At 40.9% G+C, this 27,730-nt stretch overlaps 2 protein-coding genes across 5 annotated transcripts in view; one reads left to right on the top strand and one right to left on the bottom strand.

Annotated features, from left to right (window-relative positions):
* vgll4b (vestigial-like family member 4b) overlaps positions 1–27,025 on the top strand; it is a 29,084-nt gene extending 2,059 nt beyond the window's left edge. The window contains exons 2-6 of one of the 3 annotated variants that reach the window (XM_058055557.1): positions 360–433; positions 15,234–15,462; positions 23,065–23,368; positions 23,452–23,569; positions 24,345–27,025. In XM_058055557.1, the coding sequence (XP_057911540.1) occupies positions 370–433; positions 15,234–15,462; positions 23,065–23,368; positions 23,452–23,569; positions 24,345–24,625 (996 nt within the window). In that variant the 5' untranslated portion in view covers positions 360–369 and the 3' untranslated portion in view covers positions 24,626–27,025. Of the gene's footprint in view, positions 1–356; positions 434–9,358; positions 9,767–15,233; positions 15,463–23,064; positions 23,369–23,451; positions 23,570–24,344 lie in introns of those variants that run through there. The other 2 variants (XM_058055556.1, XM_058055555.1) reach the window with 2 other exon arrangements.
* A 31-nt stretch (positions 27,026–27,056) lies between these two features.
* The window catches only part of atg7 (ATG7 autophagy related 7 homolog (S. cerevisiae)), a 44,431-nt gene continuing 43,757 nt past the window's right edge, over positions 27,057–27,730 (bottom strand). For both annotated transcript variants that reach the window (XM_058055551.1, XM_058055550.1), the window contains exon 19: positions 27,057–27,620. In XM_058055551.1, coding sequence (XP_057911534.1) covers positions 27,588–27,620 — 33 coding nt within the window. In that variant the 3' untranslated portion in view covers positions 27,057–27,587. The remainder of the gene's footprint in view (positions 27,621–27,730) is intronic.

The following is a 27,730-nucleotide window of genomic DNA, read 5'->3' as shown; positions in this document are numbered from 1 at the left end:
AGGAACAGTGTGGACATGATTTTTTTTTTTTCAACCCGCCAAAGGAATTTTTTGTTTTCAGGAACGTTCCTATGTGGACAGGACCTATGACAGACCAGACGCATTAGATGCATGTGTTTATGAGCAAGGGCAAACAGGTAGCTCCAAATCTAGTCCACATTTGTTTGTGGTGGGCCATGACAATACTAATCCAATATATAAAACACATTTCAAACTCAACAAGTCAGCCAAACTTGACAAAGATCATATAATTCCTCACACATGGATTCATTTTTGTGTGTGTTGAGACATTTCAGCACCCCAGCAAACGAGTGTTATTATGCAATAAACAGCCTCTCTAAACCTCTCTTTCCCAGCAGGCATCCCAGCATGGAGACGCCACTGGATGTTCTGTCAAGAGCAGCGTCGTTTGTTCATGCAAATGAAGAAGAGAGTAAGTATTTTTGAAGGCCTGGCTTTCTGGTTGTGAACAAGTTTCTGCTCAGCTGTAAGCTGTGGCTGCGCTATCTGACGTAGCAGAGTAGTTGTCGTTGTGCAGCACAAGCAGGCAAATAAGCTACAACTGAACATTCCACAGAAGTCAGGATGGCGTCTTTTGTGCATTGGTTGTCATTTTCATTTCTGAAATGGTTTTTGGTGGTGCAGATAGAAACAAGAATCCTTCTGAGATTAAGAAGAAATGACCAGTCCTTCTTCGCAGGCCTCTCAGCTGGATCTGAGCTGGAAGAAATCTACCATCAGAATTCCCATGGCATCTGATTGACTCACACATGTAGAGTAATAATGACACAGAAAATGAACGCAACATTGCTAGAAGAGGTAATACCCCTATTGTAGGACATTTTGAGTTAAATTGCGTTGGAAAAGTGAGATTCTAAGGAAGAAAAAAACAGGCTTCACAATATTAAAATCTTAAAATAAAGACTTAGTCAGCTACAGATATGGGAACTGTAAGTTTGATCATTTAATAGGCTAACCTAGCATGATGTCGCTGTTGAAATGTAACCGTAAAGTTAGCACTTTAGCTCACAGTGGAGCTATGCTTGTGTTGCTTTCACATTCGCATTTTAAAAGCAGTTTCATGCTAGTTTAGCCTATTGGATGAACTAAATCAAAATAATCAAACTTACTTATTATGCTAATTTTGTTGCCCTTTGGTATTGATGTGTGGACTCCTACAGAGCAGATACACATGCTAACCAGTACAGAAAGCTTTGTAGATCTTCCAGAATCTGCACCTATTCCAGCTCTATTTCTTTGGATTCCGTGCTTCTTGCGAAAATTGTCTGTTTTTAATGTGTTCCACCCATAGCCCGTCTCCACTGTGCCGATAGCTGCCAAACTTGTCCACACGACCAAATAACGTTGGAAAGGTGTCAGGTTGCGGCAAGTTTTTTTTTGGCTAGTCCAGCTGCGTATTGGTCCATGTTCACAAAACCGTCCAGCCGCTGACCGATTAATTATTTTTCGGGAGGGAATCAGGAACTCCAACCACTTGTGCCTGATATTTCCCTTGTTAGGAATTGTAAACAAATGTAGCTTGTTCTTACAACCAAAGAAACATTCCCTAGGAGACATTGCTAATACCGTAAACAGAGAAGCAGAGCTTGGGGGAGGGCAGACAGCATATCTGGCCTACAGCGCACAGCCATATAAGGAAGTCCACCAATCGGGGACAACGCAAATCGCCAGTGTTAGAACGCCCTCTGAAACCAAGTGTTTTGAGCCATCTCAAACTTCTTTCAGAGCTCACTTCCAAATGCGCAAACCTCATTATGAAACTTTGACATAAGCGGTCCTTGGTGACGTGGTTGGCATATACATGGGGCAGGTCAGAGTCAGTATCACCACGAGGAAGTAGGTTTTTCCTTCTTGATGTCATAACAACCATGTACTTAAAGTGTTTGAGCACCTCTTCTCTCAACAGTGGAACAAACAAGTTACGAGAACACACATTACTGTTAGTACACCATTTAAAATGTCTAATACGGGATCTTTAAAACGACCCCAACAACTGATCAACTTGGCATGTCTTTAGCAAAATGCTCATGTTAATGCCACCCTGGGAATGTGCAGGCGTAGCTTGTCTTGCATGTCAGCAGCTGGTATCCCATTCTGCTTTGTCCTAAATCAACTGTTCCTTGCACTTGCACGGGATACCTCCTCCTTCTCCTCCCCCGCCTCCCTGCTGTGTTTTTGTTTTGTTGCCCGGCGCTGATGTCACTTTTAGTTGTGCGCCGTGCTCTGCCCCTTTGTCTCGTAACAATGCAGGCGACCTGCCGCTACCACAATAGTGCAGTAGAGGAAGTAGGCAAGCTCCAGTCAAGCATCCTGCTTGGCGGGCCAAACAAAGCTTCTCACCAACCAGATCAACAGGCCCTCGAAGCGGCTGCGGCTCTCTCTGCCCGTTTGCTCTCACCTGTGACGAGTGTTAGTACCGATGCTTTGTGCACACAACAGGGAGAGGCTCTCAAACTTGTCAGAGCCGGTGCCACACTTACTTTACAACAAGCAGAAGCGTTGCTACATTTTTTAATAATACCACACCTTTGATTTTGTAGTTTATGTTGAGGTGAATGCTGTCATATTGGGATGCAACCTTGATTTATTTGTATGAATTCATGTTGTTAGTTGAATAGGTAACATCTTTTTGAAGTACAATGCAACAGAGTTGAGCCTGTGGTGTCAACACAACACATTTTAAAACGCCAATTTGTTTTTCTTCAGAAACAAATTTACCCATAAGAAATAATGTAGACCAGACCAGGGCTGCTCGCCCAAAGACAGCTGGGATAGGCTCCAGCACACCACAACCCCAGTGAGGACCATCGCTACAGAAAATGGATGGATGGAACTAATGCAGACAGAAATTATCAGTTCCGGGGTCAAACTGCTGCTGTCAACAGCTTTTATTAACTGTCGTACAAGTGTAAAAAGATGTTAATTGCTGTATTATAAACTTATTAAAAAACCCCAGCCTTTGGGGATGTGTATACACATGTGGAAGAGTGCTTTTAAGCATTCTCAAATGTGATACAAGCGTTAGCTGTTGAATTATAAACAACAAAAATGAAGCTCACCCTTTGAGGATGCTAATAGTAAAGTATATGTAAATGATAGAGAGGGAAGCAACTTTATACAATGCACTTTTTATTGTCTTCTACTATCATTACGTGTATGTCGCCAAGCAGGAGGGTCCCTTCACATAAACACCACTGACTTTATTGTATACATTCCATTTTATTTTGACTTTATTGTTGTTTTAGCCACATTGCACTGATTAACCAGAACACAGACATGTGTACCACATTGTAATTCAATGGTGATCATCTCACATTTCCTTGTGGCCATCGCTGGCATCCACCTTAAATGGACTTTGCCTTACATTTTTAAATCAAAGTGTGTCGTACAATCAGGATATGGGGAAATGAAAGGATTATTGTGTCGAGAGGATAAGCAAGATTGCAGTGGAAAATAAGGGAAATCCCTGTATATAATTCTTAAGTTTACTATTTGGTTCTCACAGGAACCATGAAAAAGTTGAGTTGTCATAGTAAGAGAAGGTTCAGATCTGGTACTTACTGCGTTACTGCATGTTTGCTGAGAGAGAAATAAAACATTCCCTCCTTTATTTACATGGTTTGTTCAAACACAACACAGTTTGCCAAGCTCTCAGCTCGCGGGGGTATCAGTCTGTTAACTTAACCTGGCTTATCTTGTTGGGGTGCATTAACTAAGACAATGGCAAGCAGCTATGTTTGTTCTTCAAACTACTTCAGTCAGTAGAAACTAGCCGGAGCCTGCCTCTCAGATGGATGCTTTGTGAAATGTACTTTGCTGTCTAAACTTTACTGGCGGCCAGCAGCTTATTTGACTGAGGAGTCGTGTCTGTATGTGCAGTGGGGGTAATACGGTCGGAATGGGCAGGGGTGTGCTTGAGTGCCCCTTGCCCTCAGGCCCATCGATCCTGTGTCACATGACTCAGGCACTAGGCGCTCAGACAATAGCAGTGAGCATATGGAAGATGAGCAGCGAAAGAAAATCCATCTGTTACTCATCTTTCCCGTCTGCCTTGTGAAGGCATTTTGAATTGTAAACTTTTCTTTTTACTGGGCCAACCGGAATGTGTATGGATATTCTATAGTGAATGGTTATTTGGCCAAATTTATTTGATTGACAAATGAAGAAAACAATCAGGGTCAAAAGTAACAGCTTAATGGTGGTGACTAATTTATTTAATTAATGAAACATTTTAATGCATGCACATCATGGTAAGCGACACCTCTCTCTTATGAAGGCAGACAGAAGAACAGTATAGCTGGAGTCTATCCCAGCTGTCTTCGGGCGAGAGGCGGGGTACACCCTGGACTGGTGGCCAGCCAATCACAGGGCACATATAGACAAACAACCATTCACACTCACATTCATACCTATGGACAATTTGGAGTCGCCAATTAAACTAGCATGTTTTTGGAATGTGGGAGGAAATCGGAGTACCCGGAGAAAACCTCATGCAAACTCCACACAGAGATGGCCGAGGGTGGGATTGAACTCGGGTTTCCTAGCTGTGAGGTCTGCGCGCTAACCACTCGACACCGTGCATACCTCTTTTATAACTTTTAACTTCAATTCCAACACCAAATACGTATCTCCAATTTGCAAAAAACACACAAACTCTTCCGCTTTTTCACGACACTGATGCGAGCTGCATTCAGGGCTGCTAAGAACTCTGAACACCACAGCAAAGTCTTTATTATGCATGTATGTGTGGTCTAAATAAAAAAGAAAGACAAATAAAAAGGTGGATATTCTTATCACTCACTTCATAACTCTTAATGCAGATGTGTAATTCGCTCATTTGTGTATGCTTGGACATCCCAGAAAAAACACCCAAAACAGGTGATTCAGCTTAATTTACATTTCAGACGGAACTGCCAAATGATGTTTATCCATCCATCCATATTCTATGCCGCTTATCCTCACTGGGATCACGGGGGTATGCTAACAGTGATTAATCATGATAAATTAATTTGTGTCATTTCTCAGATCTAAAAATATCGTATCAAACAAGTTTTAAATTTTCGGAAATAACAGCCTTTTTCCGGTAATCACCTATTCCCGTCCTCTTCGGGGTTTAGGTATAAACGCAATGGCTATCATGAGTGCATTTTTATGGTGTGTGGTGTCACTAATAACATTATCATGATGTCAGTGACATTTTCAGCCATCACTTCTTATCTGTGTACGCGGGTAGTCTGGAGGAGTCTGCAGTAGATAAGCTTCTATACAATCAGCACAATAGACTCTTATTCATTGATAAACAGGTCAAGTGGTCGTTTACACAGTCATGCTACTTAAACATTAACTTTGCATTACATCTTTCACCTTCTAATCTGTTTCTCCGCCATAAAAGGAACTTTTGTATTTTTTGTATTCTGTCTGAAGATGTACTAAACAATGTCAGTGTGTAGTAATCCGAGAAGTACTTGTGAGCAAATGTTTTATGCCGCGTGCTGATGGGTCATCTGCACAGGTCAAGGGGGCATTGGATGAGTCGTGACACAAGTGGAGAGTTTGGATAAAAGAAACAAAGAAGTGTCACTCATTTATTCTGTCATTGTCTTTCATGCACTCCCCTCTGCAGTAAAGCGTGCATGCACACAGACCCTTCATTATGTCATTGCTTCTGTTTCATGCTTGAGTGGGTGCGGCTGTTAAGGCAAGAGGCCGGCAAGTTTGGTCATGAGGTCAGAGTTCGAGTGTCAGGGGGGGTCACTGTCATGAGGTTAACAATTGACCCATGTGTCTACCTTCTTTTATGCATCAATTTTGCTCTAACATCACAAAACAGTATAGCTGGTCTGTTAATGTAGCAGAATACTAACATGCCCTATAGTCTGAGGTACAGTTTACAGTTTCCATGGACCTTATCAAAATGCAAATGTCTCACTGCATCTCTATGTCCTCTCTGTAAATGCCAAGCTCGTCTGGCTCACTGCAGTCTTAGGAACTTTCTCTCACGACTGTGCTGACCACACATGCTTGACATTCCTCTCTTTTTGGTTGTCCTCTCCATAGTCACTTCTCAATGAAATGAAGCAGGGCTGCCATGGTTCTCATACAAGCAGCATGTTAACTATTTGTAGTGTGAGGACAAGCGTCCCTGGTAATTATCTTACTGAATAAATATGTTGATTTGTGTATGCTCTGTATATCTTTAAACATAAAAAAAAATTCTAATGACGTAACTGTAACATGACCCTGTTTGTGACTACCAAACATGAGAAAGATCTAGAATTTCCTTTACTAGCTTGTTGTATTTTTGAGAGAAGCAGTTCTTCTAATGCTAATAAGGCTTCTCTACACATCTTAAAATAAATCTTGGAGCTTTGTCAGCTACGGACATGGGAGTTTTATAATGTTGTTTTTCTTCAGCAAATAATCTAACCTAGTATGATGTTGCTGTTGGAATGTGAGTGTAATGTTAGCTCACATAAAAATGCTAGTGTTGCAACAAACACAATCACACATTAGCATGCTCACACAGCCGTACAGCATGTGCAGGTTTACTTGCACTTATCAGTTTTTGCGTACTTTTCATGTCAGTGTGTGTAGAATATATGCTGAAACTTAAGTAGGAAACAATTAGTTCCACCTCCAACTAACACACTGCATTATTGATAGGAACCAGGAATGCTAAAGTGAGGCAGTTACACATTGTATATTCCCATTGTAACTCAGATGTAACGGTGTTACACGTGACATCTGAGAAGTTGTTAGTCATTTTTCTTAAGGTAGAGTTTCACAGTTGAACCCCTTTGAGAAGAAAAAGTGGGAAATGACGGCACTGTCTCTGCACCATCACCTGTTGTTGCCATTGTTTGGGGGTAGCAACCTGATATTTCCTCTCTGGTGGCGTTATGGATATTGTCAACACTGCAGGCACTTCAGTATCAGTTGCTACTGTGTCACTTTGCCTGTGTGTAGTAATATAAAGTTGAACTTCTTGGCTTTCATTTGGTAAAAGTATGTCATCTCACTTCATAAACATGACAGCATATGATGTAATGTAACATTTTATAGGCTCAAAGTCCCTATAAAACTATCACCTTGCTGATGCCACAGCATTTTTAAACCATGATGTCACCTTGTAAACAATGATATTACGGGAATATGCCGGATGCCACCATAACCGTCAGTGACATAACCTTTTGAACCCCCGACCACTGTGTTATTGAGCTACAGTTCCTTATACTTTTGCAATGTACTTTTTCCACTGTTACACTCACCTGCTGCAGCATGTTAATAAAGCATGAGGGTGACTCACCTGCTAGCCTCGGTTGGGCTGTAAGCCAGACACACCCACTCTTCAGAGAGGCCTGGACCTGCTCTGATAGACACAAAGCACATAGGCTTGCACCTAGCCTGTCTTGACACATAAAGAGGCAGAAAGTTAAAGCATGCATGCCCACCACTTAATGAAATGCTCGGTGGACTCATGCCATCTAAAATTGCCACACATGTTAGTTATACTTGTAGGTGCCACGTGAGTGACAAAGTGGATACATGTAAGGTGCCTCTTGTTGATTTTCATACTAAGAGTGTGATAATAGGATAATAGGACAATGATAAAATTAATTAATGAATTGCACAATAAATGAAAATGAAATTGATAGTTTTGCTGGCCTCAATACATGTGCCATGTGCATGCATGTTTATTTTTCCCGTCTCCTGCTTCCAAACGGGCAGGAACAGGCTTCATATTGGTTTGAGCGCCTTGGCGTGTTTGTTCCATGAATGACATGAACGGAGTGAGCCCTATTGTCAGTCATACGGTCTTTGTCTTGGTGGGTGGAGGCAGGGCCGGTAGCATACACATAGAGTGTAACACAGTCGAAATTATATTAGTAAATTTTCACATAGCGAGGAAAAGGGAGCTAACAGTAGAGAGGCTTTTGGTGTGTGTATGTAATAGGTTAAAAGTATTTTTATTATAACGAGGGTTAGAGAACAGCCCTCTATTATGTCTAATTTGAGGTGGGTTTGTTTGCCCTTATTGGTCAACACTGGGGGGCAGCAGAGACACACTTTTTAACTGAAGGCATCTTCAGCTCTGCTTGCCATGGTCTGCTCACTTCCTATGGTATTGTAATGTACTATAGAATAAAATCTACCAAAGAATATTCTAATCTCCTCAATTTTATGTTGATAAGGTGTTGAAGAGTTGTTACAATCAGGCATGTAAAAATTGTTTCTTTTTTGTTTCCTGCTCTCATATTGTAACTTATATATAACTCTCATATTGTAAGTTATCACATTACTCCCCTTGCTTGCTTCAGTTCAGGTGGAAACCATGCATTCTAATTATAATGGTCATCTTAATGCATTGTTATAGCAAATTTAACTTTTATCCAACCAAAACTTTCAGATATAATTTTATTTATTTGGCCAAACTCTTGTACTGTCACTGAACATTCGCCCCTACCACCAATTTAAATTTAGATACTACTGGATTACTACTGTTTTAAGTCCTCTCTTTCTCTTTTTCTGGGGATATATGTGGAGAGGCTGATCTGGCACAAAAAACATCCCTAGGATTTGAGGCACTCCAGGGATTAAGCAATGCCCAGTGCCTCTGAACAGCAGTACAGGAAACCCATATACCATGTGAAAGAAATGGACACAGCCAATGTCTCGTAGTCTACACAGTACACACAGTAGCTAAGGTAGCCATACTTAACCATGATGTAGAGCTATAAATTACATAATACCATAGCAATCCCCACAGATACAATGCAAACATACCCTTGAGTATTGAGTTGAGCATGAAATCATTGCATTTTAGCTCACAAAAAACTGAAAGTAGATATTGTATATTAATGGTGTCCAAAGTTCGGCCCGATGGCCATTCACCCACAGAACGTTGTATATTTGTGGCCTATGTGGCCCTCAGTGGATGAAGTTTGGACACCCTGTTGTATATACATAATGGCAAATTTTGTATAACAAAACAACAGTGGCATTACATCTACAATTTTTAAATCTCGCATAAGAATGCTGAATTCCTTGTCAGAGCTAAAAGTGAATGAATTCAGGCATGCCATCACGCCTTTACAATTTTATGATTGTAAAAGTTATTTATGTATGAACTGTATTTCTAATTGACAGAATTTGAAATTTGAAATCCAGTAGTCCACACAACAATAATCTAAATGATTCACTCTGAACAGTATATTATTTAAAATACACAACAAAATGCAATGTTTTTCTCCTTTTAATAAAGTACTTTCGCGTTGTCGCCACCTATTGGCTATTGAAAGAATGCAAGCGTCCTGGACACTTCCGCGTTATGACGTCACAGCTGGAAGCTCCGTCCACTTGTATGATCGAGTGCTCCTCCATGGAATCAGCAGTGCATTGGTCTCATTCTCCACATAGCCTGCGTGTCAGTGCAGTCTACTTACAGCTGGCTGTGAGCAGAACTGACCTTGCTTTCTTTATTATTACACGCTACTTTTTTAAAGCCAACTCGTTGACAGGCTTGATCAATTTTGACATCTTTTGTAACGGTGTTTTTCTTTTTCTACAAAGTTGGAGGCTGGGCCTTTAACTTTCCTGTGGGGGGAAAGAGAAAAGAGTAGATAATTGTTGTTGTCGGTAAGACTTTTTTAAAAAAGGCGATAGATGCTACTGACGAAAATGGACCTGTTGAACTACCAGTACCTGGACAAGATGAACAACAACATTGGCATACTCTGTTACGAAGGTAAACTTTGTTTTAGAGGTTTAAGCGTTTCATGTTCAAACTGGGACAAGTTAGCTACGATTTGACTGAAATGATATGTAGTTCAAATTTGAATTTGTGTTTTTATACGTACATACTGTATTGGCTGTGTTGGCATTTGCCGTCGTATTGTGTTCAACTGCCTTAACGTTGTAAATGTAGCGTATGTTTGATGGAGCATAGCGCAGGGCTACGCAGCTAATGTTAGCCTCTTGCGTCATTTTAGGCTAATTTGCTTGTGAGTCATCGACAAAGGTGCAACCCCACTCGCACTTTCGTCGCTCTGTTTGCTTTGTTGAACTTGTTCACTGCTGTAATTTATATTCATTACTCACGCTTTTACTACTTTGTGGCAAATTTGAATTTGTCAAAACAGACAACGAAGCTGTACTGTCACTGTCAAGTGTTTACATTCCTTTGCAGTTTGTGCAAAAGGCGTCACTACCTCTTGTTTCGCTCTTCTGGAAGTACTCACACAGTGTAATTCAGTCTGATGGAGGTGGAACAGGATTCACTGGAACACCTCTTTGGTTTCAGTTATTACTATTACATCCTGCTTTTATTGTTGCAGCCATAAACAAGCGTAACATTGTAGTGACATTCTCAGCATGCAACATTTTTCATGACCTTGTATGCTGTTCTAATACATGGAAATAAAAAGTAGCTTTAAGTATGGTTGGGGGATAGGAACAAAGGTGCATCAACATCCAAATGCTCCAAACAGAAATTATCCAAAACCAAAAACACAGGGGAAACAAATAAAAATAGCAATGGGATATTGAGGGATATTCATATTTAAACACACAAACACCAAGCTGACATCATTATGTTTGTTAGGCAGTTTGTCTGGCTGTAAAAAGTGGTTATAATACTAAAATAAACTGTCTTTAAAAACAGATATCCCTCAAATCTGGCGCCCGTTGTAGCCTGGCTAACTTTGTGAAGCTGCAGCATTGCGCTCATGTAGTTGTTTTGGGGGTTTGTGTGTATTTGCAGCATTTCCCCATTGCATGATTTTTATGGCTTTTGTGTGTTTTTAGTTTTTGGTCAATGCTAATGAAAACAAAAGATGTTTGACGTTTTGTTTCTGGGGGAAAAATGTGACTTCCAATGGCTTTTTCTATTATTAGATAGGTTTAGCTCTAAGGCATACCTTAGAGCTGTTTTGTACAATGTCATTATATTTGTAAGAACATCCCTCCCTGCTTGACTTGATAAAACAAACCTGTATTAGCATCTTTATTAGTGGACCTATGTGGCTGAAAGCCATTGTACAGATTAACAGAGAAGCACTACAAAGGTCTAAAAAGGTCATATGGCATCTTAGATTTAGTTGTCCATACACCATTATTGTGAAATAGCAGTCGCTTCCATAGCTTATTCTTCAGCCTGGTATTGCATGAAAAGGATAAAAGTGCCACTGTCCCGGCTCTGAATCCAAACAGAAGGTTCCACTGTGTTCTCGTCTCTCTCAGGTTTCACACCATCTATCCAATTACACCACTTGAACAGGGAAGGATACCTTTTTTTTTTTAATGCTTGCATATCCTCCGGGTGTCTTTCACATGATGATTTTCACACACACAAGTGAGCACATTTATTGTTGCCAGCTGATATTTGCTGTATTAGTATTTGTTTTGGTTGATTTTTAGCTGACTGAGCCGAATATGTGCCTCAAGATAAGAACAACACAAAGATGCAAGGAAGGGGAGTGAAAGAACAGCCACGCGTGTTCAGACACGCTCAAGTCAAAGGCTTCTACAAGTTATACTGTCAGTGTGCTGACTTTTTGCTCATACTTCAATATGTACTGTGTGTACTTCCTCACGTAAAGATATATATAGTTGTGTTTTAGAAGCATTTGGCTATACTGAATATTGTACATATACAAAACATTTAAACGTCCTGGGGCAATGTTTACATCAACAGACTCTGAAATAAGTCAGATTTTGTTGGGTACAGTATATCGATACAATAACAGCTTACATGTGAAAATGTCAGAAGTGTTTTCAAAGACACTTTTTAAACACTTTTAACACACGACATTACACCTGGATGCATCCTGGTTTGTAGAAAGGTAACAAACAGCCATATTTTAACACCAAAACTTCATTTTTGTATTCATCAATAAATGAAAATAGACTGAAAATCATGTGTGTATTTAGTTAGTCGATGACCCAGCAGCTGTCTAGAATACAAAATTTCTCAATACATACAGGTATAGTGTAATTATATTTGCACACTACTTACAGATGCAGTCTCCAAGTATTCATAACAAACGCTCTGTATTACTAAATTTCACACAAACTCGACTCAATGAGTGAATGACTTGCGTAGATCTATCTCCTGCATATGTAAATAAATGCTCGTGCACATCTTTATCTAAACCATGACATTCGTCATTTAGCTTGTTTGCTTGTTAACAATTGCAATTAAAGAAAGACAGAGCCATTTGATGTGCTGCAACAGTCACTTTTATTGCAAATGTTGATCCAAAATCAGAGAAGGTGCGCTGTATGTATACATCCTCTGAACAAGTCATGTGTGTCATGACTTCCATAAACCACAAGCTGTTGTTTTGACAAATTGACACTGAATACATTCTTTTTTTTTTCTAGCTTGTTTTTCATCGCTTAAGCGTCTTATGGGTTTCATCTTGTCAAAACGATTATTTTCTCCTCTAGAAAGAGATATAATAGATATTTAAGATAATTGCCCGTTTCTCATGTGGTGCCTTTAGACAATGAATTGCCCATCCCTGATGTGCTAATCCAAGCTGCTAGCTCACTTGCCTCTGAGCATCTGGCTGCTATAAACATTGGAACTGTTATTGTATGTAATATGTGGGGTGTATCTCGGACATGATCTAATATTAGAATATTTAGCTTATTTTTACACTTGAAACACTGACACATTTAGATTGCTGTCATGTGTTTTTAAGGGGTGCTGGGCATTGATGTCTGTTTATGAACCCCCCCCCCCCCCTCTTTATGTCCTTCCCCATCGCTTCTTGTTGCTCCCCCTTCTTCCTGTGATAAAACCAGTGTTGATCTTCTAGAGGAACTTCTCTGGAAGTCTGTTTAAACTTTGTATTATTCATTGGAGTGGTTAGCGAGATAAAAAGCAGCAGCACCCGAGGCCTAAGCTCCTAACCGCAGAGATAACAGAGAAGGAGCAAGCTTGGACTCATCTCAGAGTATCTTCAGGGGGAAAAAAGAGAGCAAGAGAGAGTTCACCTCCGTTTGTAATCTAATCTCATCCAGATTTCTCGCTGTTTGAAGCTCTGTCAAGAGAAATAGACTTTGATCATGCAGGCTCAGTGGAATGAGATGAGAGAGGGACAGTTTGACTTCAGTGAAGAGCATTTGTCATCATGTCGTAGCCATGTTTTTGATGCTCCTAATTGGAAGTACCGAAAGTCATTAATCACTCTGCACATATGGCTGTGTTGCATATTGTGAAGCTGTGAGCAAGGTTGACAAGCCTTAAGATAATCTAAGTTAAATAAACCGACTTTGCTCATATGTTTGAATGCATACAGTAGAATTAAGTGATTGTTATAAAGCCTGCAACCTCATTGGACGATCTGGTGTCTCCTTTTATTGCCTTCTATCTGCGTGCGACTAAAATAATGATGTCATCCTTGTTGCCATGGTGCACAGTGGGGCAAGCGGGAACATGCCAACTAGTGGGAGGGGGGTTTGGTAGCAGGCAAGCAGGTGCTGTAGTACCACACTAAGGCTGGCGTACATGCACTCACTTGTCCAGTTTATGAAGCACACCTAGATGGAACACTCAGGATGATGGTGCTTTATGGGGATGTAAATCTCTTTGTGATGGACTCAATTCTACATATACAGGTTACAGTGCGATATATAGGTGATTGAATACAGTGTAAAAATTGTTGATGTAGACTGTGCAAAAGCGCACATATCCCCAAGCATGCTGTAAGGCAGGGGTCCCAAACTTTCAGGTGTAATGATAAAAGAATTATTAGTAAATTACTACATCCAATTGTATGTAAATCAATTTTAGATATATGGGCCATTCTAAAATAATATACAGTTATAAATCCCTGAGTTTTGCATGTGTCTCACTTTCAGTCCTTGAATACACCATCTAACTCGACTACTATACTGTATTGTACCCCCATTTTCTTTCACCTCATATTTGGTCCCAAATGCTGATACAATGTGGGAATGCAACAAGGTAAGATTTGACGAAGTTGCGAGCGCTAATGTGAATATTTGTTTGTTGGATTTGTTGAATTAATTAATTCATCCATGCAAGCAAACAGCAACATATAATAATCTCTCTGCAGAACAAACTCCAGGATAATACTGGTGGATGCTGGCCCTGTATTCATTTGATGTTATTGCAGTCTTTGCTTGACACAATAAATAGTATATGATAATTTGAATTGCTATAATGTAGAGTTAGCATCCATCCTCATCTTCAGTCACGCTAATCTGTGAATGCGCCACAATCTTCTCAAAGCTCTCTTTGACCACATTTATTTATTAAGGATATTCCACAGCTCAGCAGCAATATAACTCGTGTTGTAATAGCCAGCATTAATAGAACTGATGAGTTAATGGCATTTTACAGCACTTGCAAAAGTAGACGGCGACCATTCATGATACTTGAAAAGCAGCTACTTATATATTTATGTTATTGCCAATGTTTTTTGATTAGGTGCTAATTAAAGTCCCTGGCGGAGATTGGCTTTTGGAGTTAATGTGTTAGCAACAAACACCTTGTTTGTATCCGTTTTGGAGTAGTTATGGAGCATTTTGCGCTGGAACAAGCTTTTTCTTAAGCTTGTATGTTTTGTTTGGGAAAATTCAGACAGATACATGTGTCCAAAGCAGTGGAAAGTCCCCGAGCCTAGACTGAGCCAGTGGTACTTTTCCTTCATTCTCTCTCTTTTTTGTGCTCCCACTCCCACTCACCGACTACTCTGTAACAGGCCTCCTGGACAAGGACAAGAGTGGGGGGGGGGGAGATGAGATTCTGAGAAATAAATACACACACATAAACGCAGAACCCATCCACAGCTATTTTTTCCCCCCCAAAAAACATTCCCAGCCAGATAGTTCCGGAGGTTTGTGCTTCTCTCAGCAAACTAAGTCAACAAACGTGTTACTGAGAGACTCACTGTACTATAAATTCCTCAGTGGTTCATCTTCAGAATTAGTGATAATTTGTGGTGGTGTGATGGTCAACAGTGTTCCCCACAGGGCTGCGATATATGTGTGGTGTAAGGTTGTTCTTTGTGCAATGAGGATTCATTATCTCACATTTTTTACCACCATCTGTGGCCATCAAAATGTGTTAGTAGTTATAATACAATAATAATATATAATATAATAATTCTAATATAATTCTCTAAAAACCTAATTGACATGTAAGTCATTATGCTCACGAACGACCTTTCTCTCTGTCCTAGGAGAAGCAACCTTGCGAGGCGACCCCAGACTCCAGTCCCTGTCCCTATCTTCATCTTCCTCTTCGTCTTCATCCTCTTCCTCCTCCTCCAATTCGTCCATCGCAAGCCACAGGACGGGCCCGCCTCCGATCAGCCCCACCAAGAGGAAGCTGAGCGGCGAGCAGGGGGACAGCGACATGGATGACAACGAACATGTGGCCAAGATGAGCCGACTTTTCGCCACGCAGTTGTGAGTACACAGCGACAGCAGACACAACATTGGTTTGGGATTTCTTAACGGCACACACACACACACACACACACACAGACACAGATCCATATCCCATATCCATCCACTTTCTATGCCGCTTATCCTCATTATGGTCGCGGTGCTTTGCTGGAGCCTATCCCAGCTGACTTTGGGTGAGAGGCGGAATACACCCTGGACTGGCACATATAGACAAACAACCATTCACACACTGGCCAACATGCTAACCACTCAAAAGAATGCAATGGCAATGTTTTCAGTAGCATTGTAATTTAAAAAGAACAGCATTTTAATTCCTGAATGCATAATGCTAATGTAGGCTGTCACTAGTAAACTAGTCCCCCTTTTAGTTCCTTGGTTATCAGCACACTTTACCTCTTTGGCTTACCCTAACTGGTCCTTTTTTTGGTAAATTTTATAAGAAAGTTTTCACACAAAAAATAAAAAAATAATAAAGATGCTGTCCTTTAGATCAGGGGTGTCAGGGTGTTTTTTTGTTTTTTTTAATTGGCCTGTGGCACATTATAATAATATAATTTAACCAAAAAAAAAACCTAGTAAAAATCAGTAATCATTTTAGAATAAAGAATAAAGTCAAAATATTAAGAGAAAATAGTTGTGCTGTAAATGAGAAAAAAAACGTCATTTTAGTTCCACAATGTTGAAATAATAAATAATGATGTTATTTTTTTAATGGTGAAATATTTGGAAACAAAAAAAACAATAAAATGGGGAAAAACTGAAGACTGAAGTTCATACTAATGATACTTTTCCACCTATATCACAGAGATGAATTTTTTTGCATACATAACATCTTAGGGTATATACACATGTTGGTTTACAAAATATCAAAGTGGTGCATCCTTTAATTTTTTTAGTCTGTGGCCGTTGGTGGACACCCCTTCTTTAGAGGTGGCTGAAGTGAGGTTTCTCAGCTGTTCATTATGTGCATATTATTCAATGTAAAATTTCCAGTGTAATTGGTGTTTCTCTGCTCATATATGGAATGTTAGCTGACTCGTCAAAGTTGCGTGATATGTCTCCTTAGGACTGCCAGTTTGTGAAACAGCAGAAATATTACTCACATGGGTGACCCCCCCCGTGGTTCCCTGTTCTAGAGATTCTGGAGCTGTCCAGCGGGTAGTGAAGGAGCTCTGGGAGACCTGGGGGCAGTGGACCTGGAGCCTCTCGCTCCATTAGACTGAGTCAGTCATGGGACTCCAGCCATGGTTATTATTTATTGTAGCAATGTCAGGAAGTTGATGGCTGGAGCTGTGCTGGTTCTTAGTAAAATATCTTAGCTGAGGGAAACACAGATCTCATTCGCAATTGATGGCAATGTGTAAGGAAAAGTGCTCAAATGTTTTGTTGTAGAAAGCTGCTCACTATTCATGTTGTGCTGCAAAGACATTTATGTTTTATACTTGCCTATTTGTGTGTGCAGATTGTGTTACATCAGATAAATTGCTGTGGTGGTTCCTGGGAAAAAGGCTCTTTTTCCCTCATCTTGTGACCATGCTCACATAACAAAGGATTAGTTTGTGCAACTTGACATTTGTGCACAGTCATCGTGCCCCCCCCCCCTCGCCCATAGACGGCCGTCCACGAGTATAAGAAATAACGTTCCACTTTTCACAGACACCTTTTGCACTTTTGAACTTATTGCATTGTCTGCCTGTGTTTCACTTACAAGAAGTACAAGAAGGCTTATTGTTGTTGTTAACTTTCAGTCAGTGTTGCAATGTGCTTGTCTTTGTATTACTAAATAACATTAATATGATAAAACATAATCTTCTTCCTCGATTTGCTTTATTTTCAGTGTTGGAATCGGAGGTTCCATTCAAGGCATTTTGCACTTCTGACAAACACATTAGCCGCAAGCGGTCGTAAGAATTGAAGTTCCGCCACACAGTCATGTTCAGATGTACAGGGATGTTATCTGACACCTGCCAAGCGCTTTTTGCTTTTGTCTGCAGAGACAGCTACTCTTTTGTGTTTAGTGCCTTATTGTCTGAGCGCTTATTATTCAGACCGTTTTGTCCACTCGTGACTTCCACATTTCTCGAGTGCTTTCCATCCATCCAGTAGGAAAATGTTGATCCCGTTTGTGAACATCTGCACAAGAAATGATGTTGTTTGCACTATTTCACATATTTAGTGACACTATTTCCATTGATAAATAGTTTTTCAACTGATGCTGACAATTCCAGCATCAAAGACCACCAATGAATGGCAAAAATTGGCCAGTAATTGAGATGGCTATTAAAAATGCTTAAAAAGGCTATTAAAAACTCTATTTTTCCAAACCCTCTTGCTCCCTTTCATTCTCCAATTCCAGACATTTGCAATAAAAGTGACTGTTGTAATTATTATTTTAGATTCATGTTCAGAACCTTCGCCTTCTCTTCAATATGCCTAAAACACCTACTAAACACAGAAAGTATGAAATGTATAGGTATTCTCTACTAATGAATGATGATGTACGAGGATCCTGAACTTGGTGCTTTCAAGGACCACTGAAGTTCATCAGAAATGCTTAAAAAATATCAGTGAAGCATAAAATCATTAATATTAGGTGTCCCAATATTGTTATCACTTCCGATATCAGCCAATACTGATATGGAGCTGATATCAGCACATATCATATGTACTTTTTTTTGTCTTAAGCGTGGAATGTTAGATAAGGCTAGAAAAAGTGACCCTGACCCTGTGATGTTGCGGGTTTTGAGTCTGGAACAGACTGTTTGTATCGGAGTGCTAATATATGAGAGTTTAGATGTAGACCGCATAATTGGATACTGTTTTTCAATTGTTGGATAATATTGCAGAGATATCCGCGATACCCTTAATAAACACACAAAGACACTGTTTATTATGAATATGCTGGGTGTCATTGTATATCCTCCTTTCTCCACCCATTCACATTATCCCGGCATCAAACTATTCATTTCATTAAGGACGATCTTGACATTCATGCCTGCAATTTTCCACATTCATTTCACATTTTCCGTAAGGCAAATTCTTTTTGAACTTGAGAATTCCTTCCACCTTTCTCCACTGATTCAAACCACTCAAACGTCATCATGTTGAGTTCATTCAGGCTATTTTCGACATTGCAAAAATTCAGTCATAATGCCACATTTTCCCACCCATGGAAAAGAAGGGAGAATATCCCTCAAGCCATTCCATTCCAAAATGATGGTTTTCTCTCATTTCCTGTTCCATATTCATCACAAATTGCATTCTGTAGTTAAAGTATTTTGCTACCTTTCAAGCATGAGCATGGACAGACACCTGACACCTCCTCTGGTAAGGGAACGGGGCTTCCAAAGGTCTAGACCTATCCTTTTGTTGTCCAATCCCAACAAGCCAGTGTCAGGCTGGCTGGGGGGGAGTCAGACTTTAGTGGTGAGAGAACAAAGCCAAGTGTCTGAACAAACCCCAGCTTGCTTGTACAGACGCACTATTCATACGTCACTGCTTAGTGCTGCTTATTTTTTGTATGTACAAGTCTTTTAGTGGTGACCATGTTTTTACCCAGCGTGTATCAACGTGTCCTGCATGTGCCTGCTTGTTTCTAGCCATCCACATGTCGTGGCTGTGCATCTACTCCAAGCAGGAGGAGGAGGACGGGGGGGGGGGTTCGGGGGCTTTGAACAAAGAAGCCTTATCCCGTTCACTGGAGCCTGCGGGCTGGAAGCTTGCTACTGCCTGCCCTCCTGGCTGCCACTCAGCAGTTGTAATGCCTCCAGCGTAAAAGTCTCTGTTGCTCCTTTCAAAATAAGAGAGGAAGGACGCAGTTCCATTTTTGTGTTGTGATATGTCAGCAAATGTTCCTTGATGTCGGTCATGACAATGTCGCTTGGAACTTCTTCACATGTCTATAGTGTTTGTGCTTTGATAACGCAGGATGCTCTGCAAGTCTTCTTACTCCAGAAGCCAAGCAGTTGGCGAAGATGTTCCATTCTTATAGTGCAGCTGCAGGACTTAGTGGTGTTGGGAATGGTGCAAAGCCTTCCTCTGCTAATTCATATTTAGCACACTTGTATCCTAGATACAAAGTTGAGTGGAAGCATCATGTAGTTTAACGCAGATGAATGAATTTTTAACTTCTGCTGCTAAAGCCTGGACAGTACTTTTTTTTATTTTTACAGTCTGGATAGCATTGAGGCCGACTTTCTATGTATGTGTATATTTATCTACAGTATTTCTATTTTGTGGCTTTGCATAGATCCCCGTGTTGGCCTGGTTGTAACCTGTGGTTCAGCCTTCATCCGCCCCCTCAACTTTTTCTCCCTTCTTTTCTCTACACGCTGATTCTTCCCAGATGTTTCCTGTGTGTGTGTGTGTCATTCCCTCTCCTGTCTCCATGGATCTCTCTGAGGATATCAACATCTGCCCACATTGGAGATTTATAGGGAGGGCTTTCCTAAAGAAGTGTTTTTCCCCCTGCTGTAGTTTTTTAGTTTTTAGAAACACAAACAAGTCAACCGAAATGCAGGGTGAAAAGGCTAAACATGTTAAAACTGCAGGGAATGTAAGGATACACACCCAATTGATAAAATTACATTTTTTTTATTATTTGAGGTCAGAAGTCATGGATTTTTGGTCCTTTTTAGTTGAATGTTTGATGGGAACCAATCCCAACACATATTGAAAGTATTCGGTATCAGGTGGTGTGTCCCAAGAAAATGAACCTTTTTGTCTTTTGTCCTTTGATAGTTGTGTTATACAGTACAGTGGATCCCCCGCACTGTCGGGATTCAGCATTTTTTTTTTTTATTCAAAAATGTATTTTTTCTCTGAAAATAGACATTTCTTCCAGCAGAAAAGACATTTAATTCACACTAAATCAGTAATAATACAGGTAAAACAGACACACAATTTTATACATGTTTATGTTGTCCTGCTTCACTGGTAATGTTCTTTCACCAATTGTTTTTTGGTTCGGTGGTCCTTGAAGGCACCATAGATAATAACGAAATCTGTTCATGGATCATGTAACTGTATCATTCATCAGTCTTGAGTGCGTACTTAATGTATTTTAGGGCTTACACCTGGATTGTGATGAACAATGTGGGTAAAAAATAGACATTTTCATGGGCGTCTCAATTACTTGCGTTTTTTTGTAATTCGTTGGCAAGTCTGGAACCGATCCCTGGTGGAACTCGGGGATCTACTCTTTCCTAGAATTAACCATTTATGCTGCTTTTGCGCAAATTCAATGCACATAGTTTGTATCAGAGTAACTACTTCTAGACCTTTGGGACACGACTGTCAATAAAAGAATTATTGGATGCAAATCAAACACAATAAAGCCGCAAAATTTGCTAAGCTAGGGTCTAAGTCCAAGTCATTCACAGCGCAATGGCAGTCCTTGGGGTTGATGTGAAGACAGGCTGCTTTAAAAGGCTTTACTTAATGACAGACAGAGAGTGCTGTGATGTAGTACAGTAGTAATATAGCACCGTATGGGGGGAGGGGTTGGACTCTGGATTTAGAATGAAGGGATCCTCCTGTGAGCACTCACCACAGCCGCCACCACTAATACCGGCCTACGCATAAAACCGGAGTCCTGTAAACTAGAATCAAATCGACGTCTGCTCTCTATTTGGCTGTCATGTGATCAGTCACATGGTTCTCATTTTCATAACAAGCCAAGCGAAGCTAAACGAAGCTGATGCAAACTGTACATGAATAGTTGAATTGTCATCCAACCAGCTGGCACAAGACAAGAGCAGGTGGTCCGGCCCCCGCTGGTTCTGTGACCCCACCGAAAATTAAAAGGTGAGCGCGTGGGAGACAAAAGGCAGCGGATGGGTTTGCGGTTGCCCGATGGCACGGAATCAAGTCCAGGGTTTTGTTGGCGGGTATCGTGGTGGATTTGACAGGATCGGCCACTGACTGAATGATTGGGTCTGTCCTCTGGCTGGCTTCTGCAAGCAGGGGCCCCTCTGGTGTTTCGCTAACACGACGCTTGGTCGTTGTTGATGTTGGGAACAACCCAAACACTCAGGTGGCGGGCAGGGGGAGATATGGGTAGCCTCTACAGTCACAAAACATGTGCAGCTTGTTTTGGGGACAACTTAGCTCGGATTTTTTCCTGCAAGATCAGAAAGATTAGCTGACTATCTGTAGTCCGCTTTCTTGCTGCCTTCAGTGTCCTTTCCGATAATGTGGGGTCTTTGCGTAATAACAACAAAATACCTTGTTCTTTAACATTAACACATTCTATTTTTTAACAGTACAGAAATCCCTCATTTATTGCAGTTAATTGGTTCCAGACCCGACCGTGATAAGTGAAGTGGTCCGAAGTAGGATTATGTATTTATAAATGCATTTTTTTGTAGTTGGAGCATAGAAACTTGTTAACGACCTTCTGAATACGGTTTTAACATTATTAGAGCCCTCTACACATTAAATAACAGCCCTATATTTACCGTTACGCTCATATTACCCAATATTGTAACAGAAAATCTGTTGTGTGTTGCTGTAAATGTGTTCCAGTGCTAGGGTGTCAGATGGACAGGAAGTGACATCGGAGGTTCAGAGTTGAGTTTTAGCTCGGCGTGGGTTACCGCCCCCTCAGTAGCCTGTGTTTTCATTAAGGATTTTTATTCGGGATTACTGTGCCTGTTTGGTGCTTGTGTGTCTCCCCGAACATTAGTGACATTACTGACAGTAGTGATTACATAGGATCACAATGTCTTTGAATGCATCTTCTGTGTATCTAAGTGCTTAATTTACAAAATACTTTACATTTGTGGTGGTCCGTGGTATAGTAGGTGGGAGGCTGGTATCTGCATGGCATTAATTCAGACCAGCTGTGATATATTAACAAATGTTTGAGTCCTCCATTTGTGGTTTATTTTACCACACTGATTTAGCATCATGGTTCCTTTTTTTTTATGTGATGCACTTCAGACTCCAGCGCAGGAAAACAGCAACCCATTGTCATGCTTTAGTGTGTCGGGGGGTGGGGGGGGGGGTTTACAGGAATGCTGCCAAATCTCTCAGGAAGTTTGCAGCAGACGGTGAAAGAAAAAGGAAGACAAAGCAAAAGAGAGCCCCTTTTTGCTCGTGTAAGCTTTGGGCACAAACGAAGGAAACAAGTCTTTCTTGTAGTAGAAGCCCGGGACCATTCATACACCCCCCCCAAACCTACTCTCCTCCATCCCACGCCTCCTTAGCTATTCCTTACTCAGTATTGTGTATTTATTTGTACTTTCATGCTGTTGTGGAGTCCAGATGCTTGAGCCAGCAGTCAGGTTGCTTGGTCACATGCTCCTACAAGCATCCAAACAGCCCGCCTTACGTTTTCACCATAGCGCCCATTGAGTGCCATTCACCGTGTTGACATAATGACTGCTCGAGAACAAAGAGGGATTTGAATGTTCTAGTTTGTCAACACGTTTTAGACTGGGGTTCATTTTTGACGCAGCTGTATCCGCGGCGGGCCCTCGCTCCCTTCGCCGGGCCTCAAATTGTAGGAGGGAAGTGGGCCCGCAGGAAGGCTGCGATACACAACATAATGGCTAAGTGTTATACAAGTGTGCACAGTGTAACCACCGAGTCTCTTCCCAGGAAACCTCACGGCGACTATCGCAGCCCCCCCTCCTCCAAAGACCAGAGCCGGAGCCCCATCGAGCGTGTGGTGTTGCCCGGCGCTCTGGGTGTCCACGCCAACCACCTGTACAGCCACCATCACCACCATCATCACCATCACCACCAGCAGCATCATCACCATCACCTGGCCAGTTTAGCTGCCATGGACCAGCCGCTGGCGCTCACCAAGAGCAGCAGCAGCAGCAGCATGGTGGAATCTGTGGCCCGAAGCACGACAGCACCTCCGACCGCCGTCCCGCACACGGTGGCGGAACGCCAGCAGGTGACGATTACTTGATGGTGATTACTTTGGGGTTGTGATGTTTTGGACAGAAACATGAAAGTATGTCTTTGTGTTCGTTTCAGAACCGTCCGTCTGTGATCACGTGCGCCCCCGCTAACAACCGTAATTGCAACTTGTCTCACTGCCCGCTGTCTCACAACGGCTGCTCCAGCCTGGCCAACAACTACAGGAGAGTCCATAGTAAGTAGACACACAAAGCTAGCGATACGCTATTGCTTTGTTGTCGTGATGTGCCTTACCACTGATTTAGTTTACTATCTGATACCGTGTAGAGTCCAGGCTGGTATTGTGTGTATGTTTATATATTTTGGTAATGGTAATGGTTTTATTTCATTTGAACATGCATCAGATTACAATTGAATGCATCCCATAATCAGTTCACAGTTCCACATGTCCAAAAGGAGTAGGAAGAAGCAAAGCTTATTAAATCCTACCCCTCCATCTGGTACTTTTACAATCAGTAACTCTTACATTTGTTCACTTCCTGCTTTCCTAATATAGTTTATTTTTTTATTATTTTTAATTGAATTGAATTGAATTGAATTGAATTGAATTGAATTGAATTTTGTTTAGTTTTGTTTAGTTTTGTTTAGTTTTGTTTAGTTTTGTTTAGTTTTGTTTAGTTTAGTTTAGTTTAGTTTAGTTTAGTTTAGTTTAGTTTAGTTTTATTTAGTTTTGTTTAGTTTTATTTAGTTTTGTTTAGTTTTGTTTAGTTTTGTTTAGTTTTGTTTAGTTTTGTTTAGTTTTGTTTAGTTTTGTTTAGTTTTATTTAGTTTAGTTTTATTTAGTTTAGTTTTATTTGGTTTAGTTTTATTTAGTTTTATTTGGTTTTGTTTTATTTAGTTTTATTTCATTTATTTATTTTTTGTCATGTACCAAAGTATGAGGTGATATATTTTAATCCTAAAGGTGATGTTTTGAATCCTAACGGGACCTAAAAACCGTTATCTTCCAGCCAACACGGCGTGTGACCCCGTGATCGAGGAGCACTTCCGCCGCAGCCTGGGCAAGAACTACAAGCCCGAGCCCGAACCGGCGATTGCGGCAGCATCGGCGACCGCCACCAACTCGGTGTCCATCACGGGCTCGGTGGACGACCACTTCGCCAAGGCGCTGGGCGAGACCTGGCTGCAGATCAAGAACAAGAGCAGCCCGTCCTCATCCACCAGCAGCCCAAACTCCTCCCCCGACAGTCGCATGATCAACCACAACCACTCCCCCTCTCTGGTCTCCTGAACAGGGACCCCCCCAACCCCGCCCCTGCCCGCCCTTCATGGCCTCCTTGATGGAGCCCGTGTCTGCTGGTCTGCTATGACCCCGCCCCTCTTCACCTTGCTGACGATCAATCAAGCAATAACAGTCACATGATGAGGAAGCTCATCTTCTGTAGTTTTTTTTGTACATAAAGAACAAGTTTTACTTTTGTTTTTTCTTGTAACTCTAGTTTTGTCTTCTGGATCTGAGAGGAAAAGAAGCTGGAAACCACCGGACCGTGCTACCAAAGTTTCATGTAGGCTCCGCCCACTCTTTCCTCCCATCCACTGGCTCCACTCTTCCGCTAGCTCAACCACTCCAGTTCATGATGCTAACTTCTTCCTCTTTTTACGCCCATTCCCGAACCACCCGCACGGCCCCTTTTTTTTCTTTTGGCGCCCTGAAATGTTCCTAGAATTCTTTTATCACATGGTTCTGTAGCTCCGCCCCCATCGTGTCTCGCTCTCCAAACACACACTGTGGTTTTTGTTCAGATTTCTTAAGGTTTTAAGGGTAAACTAATGCATGTATTATTTGTTTTGTTGTTTTTAATAATAGCTGGTATCTATTAGTAAGCATTTCAAATACTTTTTAATTAATTAGCTTTTTTTTTTTCTTTCAGTCGGATGTTAGCTAATAACTAAGTAACACACGTAAGACGATATACGCTCACTGCTGGATCAGTTGTACTCCATGTTGTTATACCGTTGATGTTACCATGTCGTATTGTTGTTTTGTTTTATGCTCAGTGTGCTAGCAAACACATAGCAGGTCGCGAGTTAGCCTCCGGACAGGCGCCGCTAAACGAAAACCTCCAGTGTTGTGATGTCGATCACACAGAATCAGAACCACGTGGACACCAGGATGATAAACATTCCTAATTTAGGGAACGGAGTTTAAATGGAGTGCAGTACTTTGCTGCAACCAGCAGAGGCGCTGCTGAGTCAGTTTCCACTGGTTTGCTGTGTAAGGAAAACATGATAACACCAGCATGGAAACAGGAGTTTTATTTGGATTATTTGATGGTTACTTTTCCGAATGAAGGCAATTTGGTAAAAAAAAAAAAAAAATCGCCTACGACTCGGGAACTTTGCTGGTATCTGTAAAGCTGTACAGTTTATTTTGGCATGCAAAAATCATTGATCATCCACAACGTCTGTCACCCTTCCACTGAAGCTAAATGACAAAGACACCTGTCACACAGATCACAGCAAAGCGGCGTTATTGCCTGACTCCACAGTATAATCTGTGACGCATACATGCGTATAAAATACCTGACGTACGTGTCAGGTGTAAAACTTCCCATTCATCCTGCTTCTGTTACCACACTAATGCTACTTCCCGTAGCTGTAAAGTTGCCAGGTTGACTTCATCCAAACCCCCATTCATACAAAAAAAACCCTCGTGTTGGTATCGTAAGCGTACCGAACCGTACCACTTGGTGGAAAAAGTGCGTAGTTGAAGATCAAGTGTAGACATTCCATTCTTGTTCACCACATCAACAATGTGGCGGGGGAAAAAGAAAAAAAAAGTTAAAAGTCAGTGAGGCGTTCAGGAGCTGAGCTTCTGTCAGATCACGCAAAGTCTCTGCCTTCCACTCGGCAAACAGTTTTTTTTTTTTTGTTTCCCAGGTTAACATTTCACTGCCGCGTTGTAGTTTGGAGGCTTTTTATCTGCTTCAGTACACACACACACACACATAGTAGGAGTTTTTTTTTTTTTAATAATAGGTAACTATAAGACCATCATTACGCTGTGCGTAACGGATGTACAGAGAAAAACAACAAATCCTAGGTATTTTTCAAGGAGCAATTAATTTGTTAATGATATGTAGCTATTTAATTGTTTTCTTTTCTGTCTCGTATTATTATAATCAATGCATTTTCTTTTTGTCTTTTTTTGGTGGAAAAAGTTGATCTTTTTAATTTTGTGTTTGAATTCAAGTTTGTCTTGTTAAAAAAGCGAGAGAAAAAGAAAAGGATGAAAACGTGCAGGAACACAAGAAGAAGCCACTGGACTTGTCAGTGACAATCGCTACTTTGACGGGAGGTGATTGGCGTTGGCTACTAGGACAGCGCCACCTGCTGCCTGCCCGCCCTCTTTTTTTTTCCCCCACATCTTCCTGGTTCAGTCCAGTAATGTTCATTCATGCTTCACTCATCTGCTTTGTTGCCAGATGAGTCTTTTTCAAGAGGACATGCGGCGATCAATCAAAAGTAGACATTTTAAAGTAGCACCTACTTACAATTGGGGGAAAAAAAAACACAAATAACACTTTGTGGCTGTGTCTCCTACTGAAAAGGTTTTGGCAGGCCACCTTTTTGTTTTTTTTGTACGTAAAAAGTAGCCTTGATGAACAATAAAGTACTTTTTGAAATCACAGCCTGACTCGCTCTTTGCTGTTCACACACAAACACAGACTAATAATAAAGATGCATTTTATTATTTGTCTTCAGTATTTAGTGAAAATAACCACAAAGCTCAGTTTGGAGGTAAACTTGACAATATGTATGATGTATGATGCAAACTACAACCACCATAATAAACATCATGACATTGTGCAGTAGGTTCGAGAACTAGCATCCCCACAGCGTACACCATTAGCAGAGTAGCTCCTATGATTTATTACAGTTAGAAAATAACAAACATTATTTGGACCCACTTTGGTTTAAAGACTGTGCTGACATTGTCTTGTCTTGTCTTGCCACAAACTGCAAAGTGAGAGTGTAAATATCACTGATACACAAGCAACATTCATGATTCAGTACAAACACTGCAATACATAATTAGCAGTGACAAATGATTTATGTTGGACAATAGAGAGCAGAGAATGTTAAAAATGCAATTTTCTCAATGGATCTGCACATTAGAGCGTCTCGGTAACAGTGAATGTGAGAAAAAAAAAACAAAAAAACATGATGGTTGTGTAAAGGTTTTCGGTTCCTCAGATGCTCTCGTCATCGCTCATGTCCCAAATCTGATGAGAGACACAACAAAAAGCATGTTAGCATTTAAATAAGACACGACTTTGAATAAACATACTTGGTATTGGTGGCTGCGAGAGTGCTGACTAGATCCGTGCAACCC

This window comes from Doryrhamphus excisus, chromosome 18 (assembly GCF_030265055.1).
Source record: "Doryrhamphus excisus isolate RoL2022-K1 chromosome 18, RoL_Dexc_1.0, whole genome shotgun sequence".
Lineage (NCBI taxonomy): Eukaryota > Metazoa > Chordata > Actinopteri > Syngnathiformes > Syngnathidae > Doryrhamphus > Doryrhamphus excisus.
Note: the sequence above shows the minus strand (reverse complement) of the source record. Positions and strands in the feature narration are given on the sequence as shown.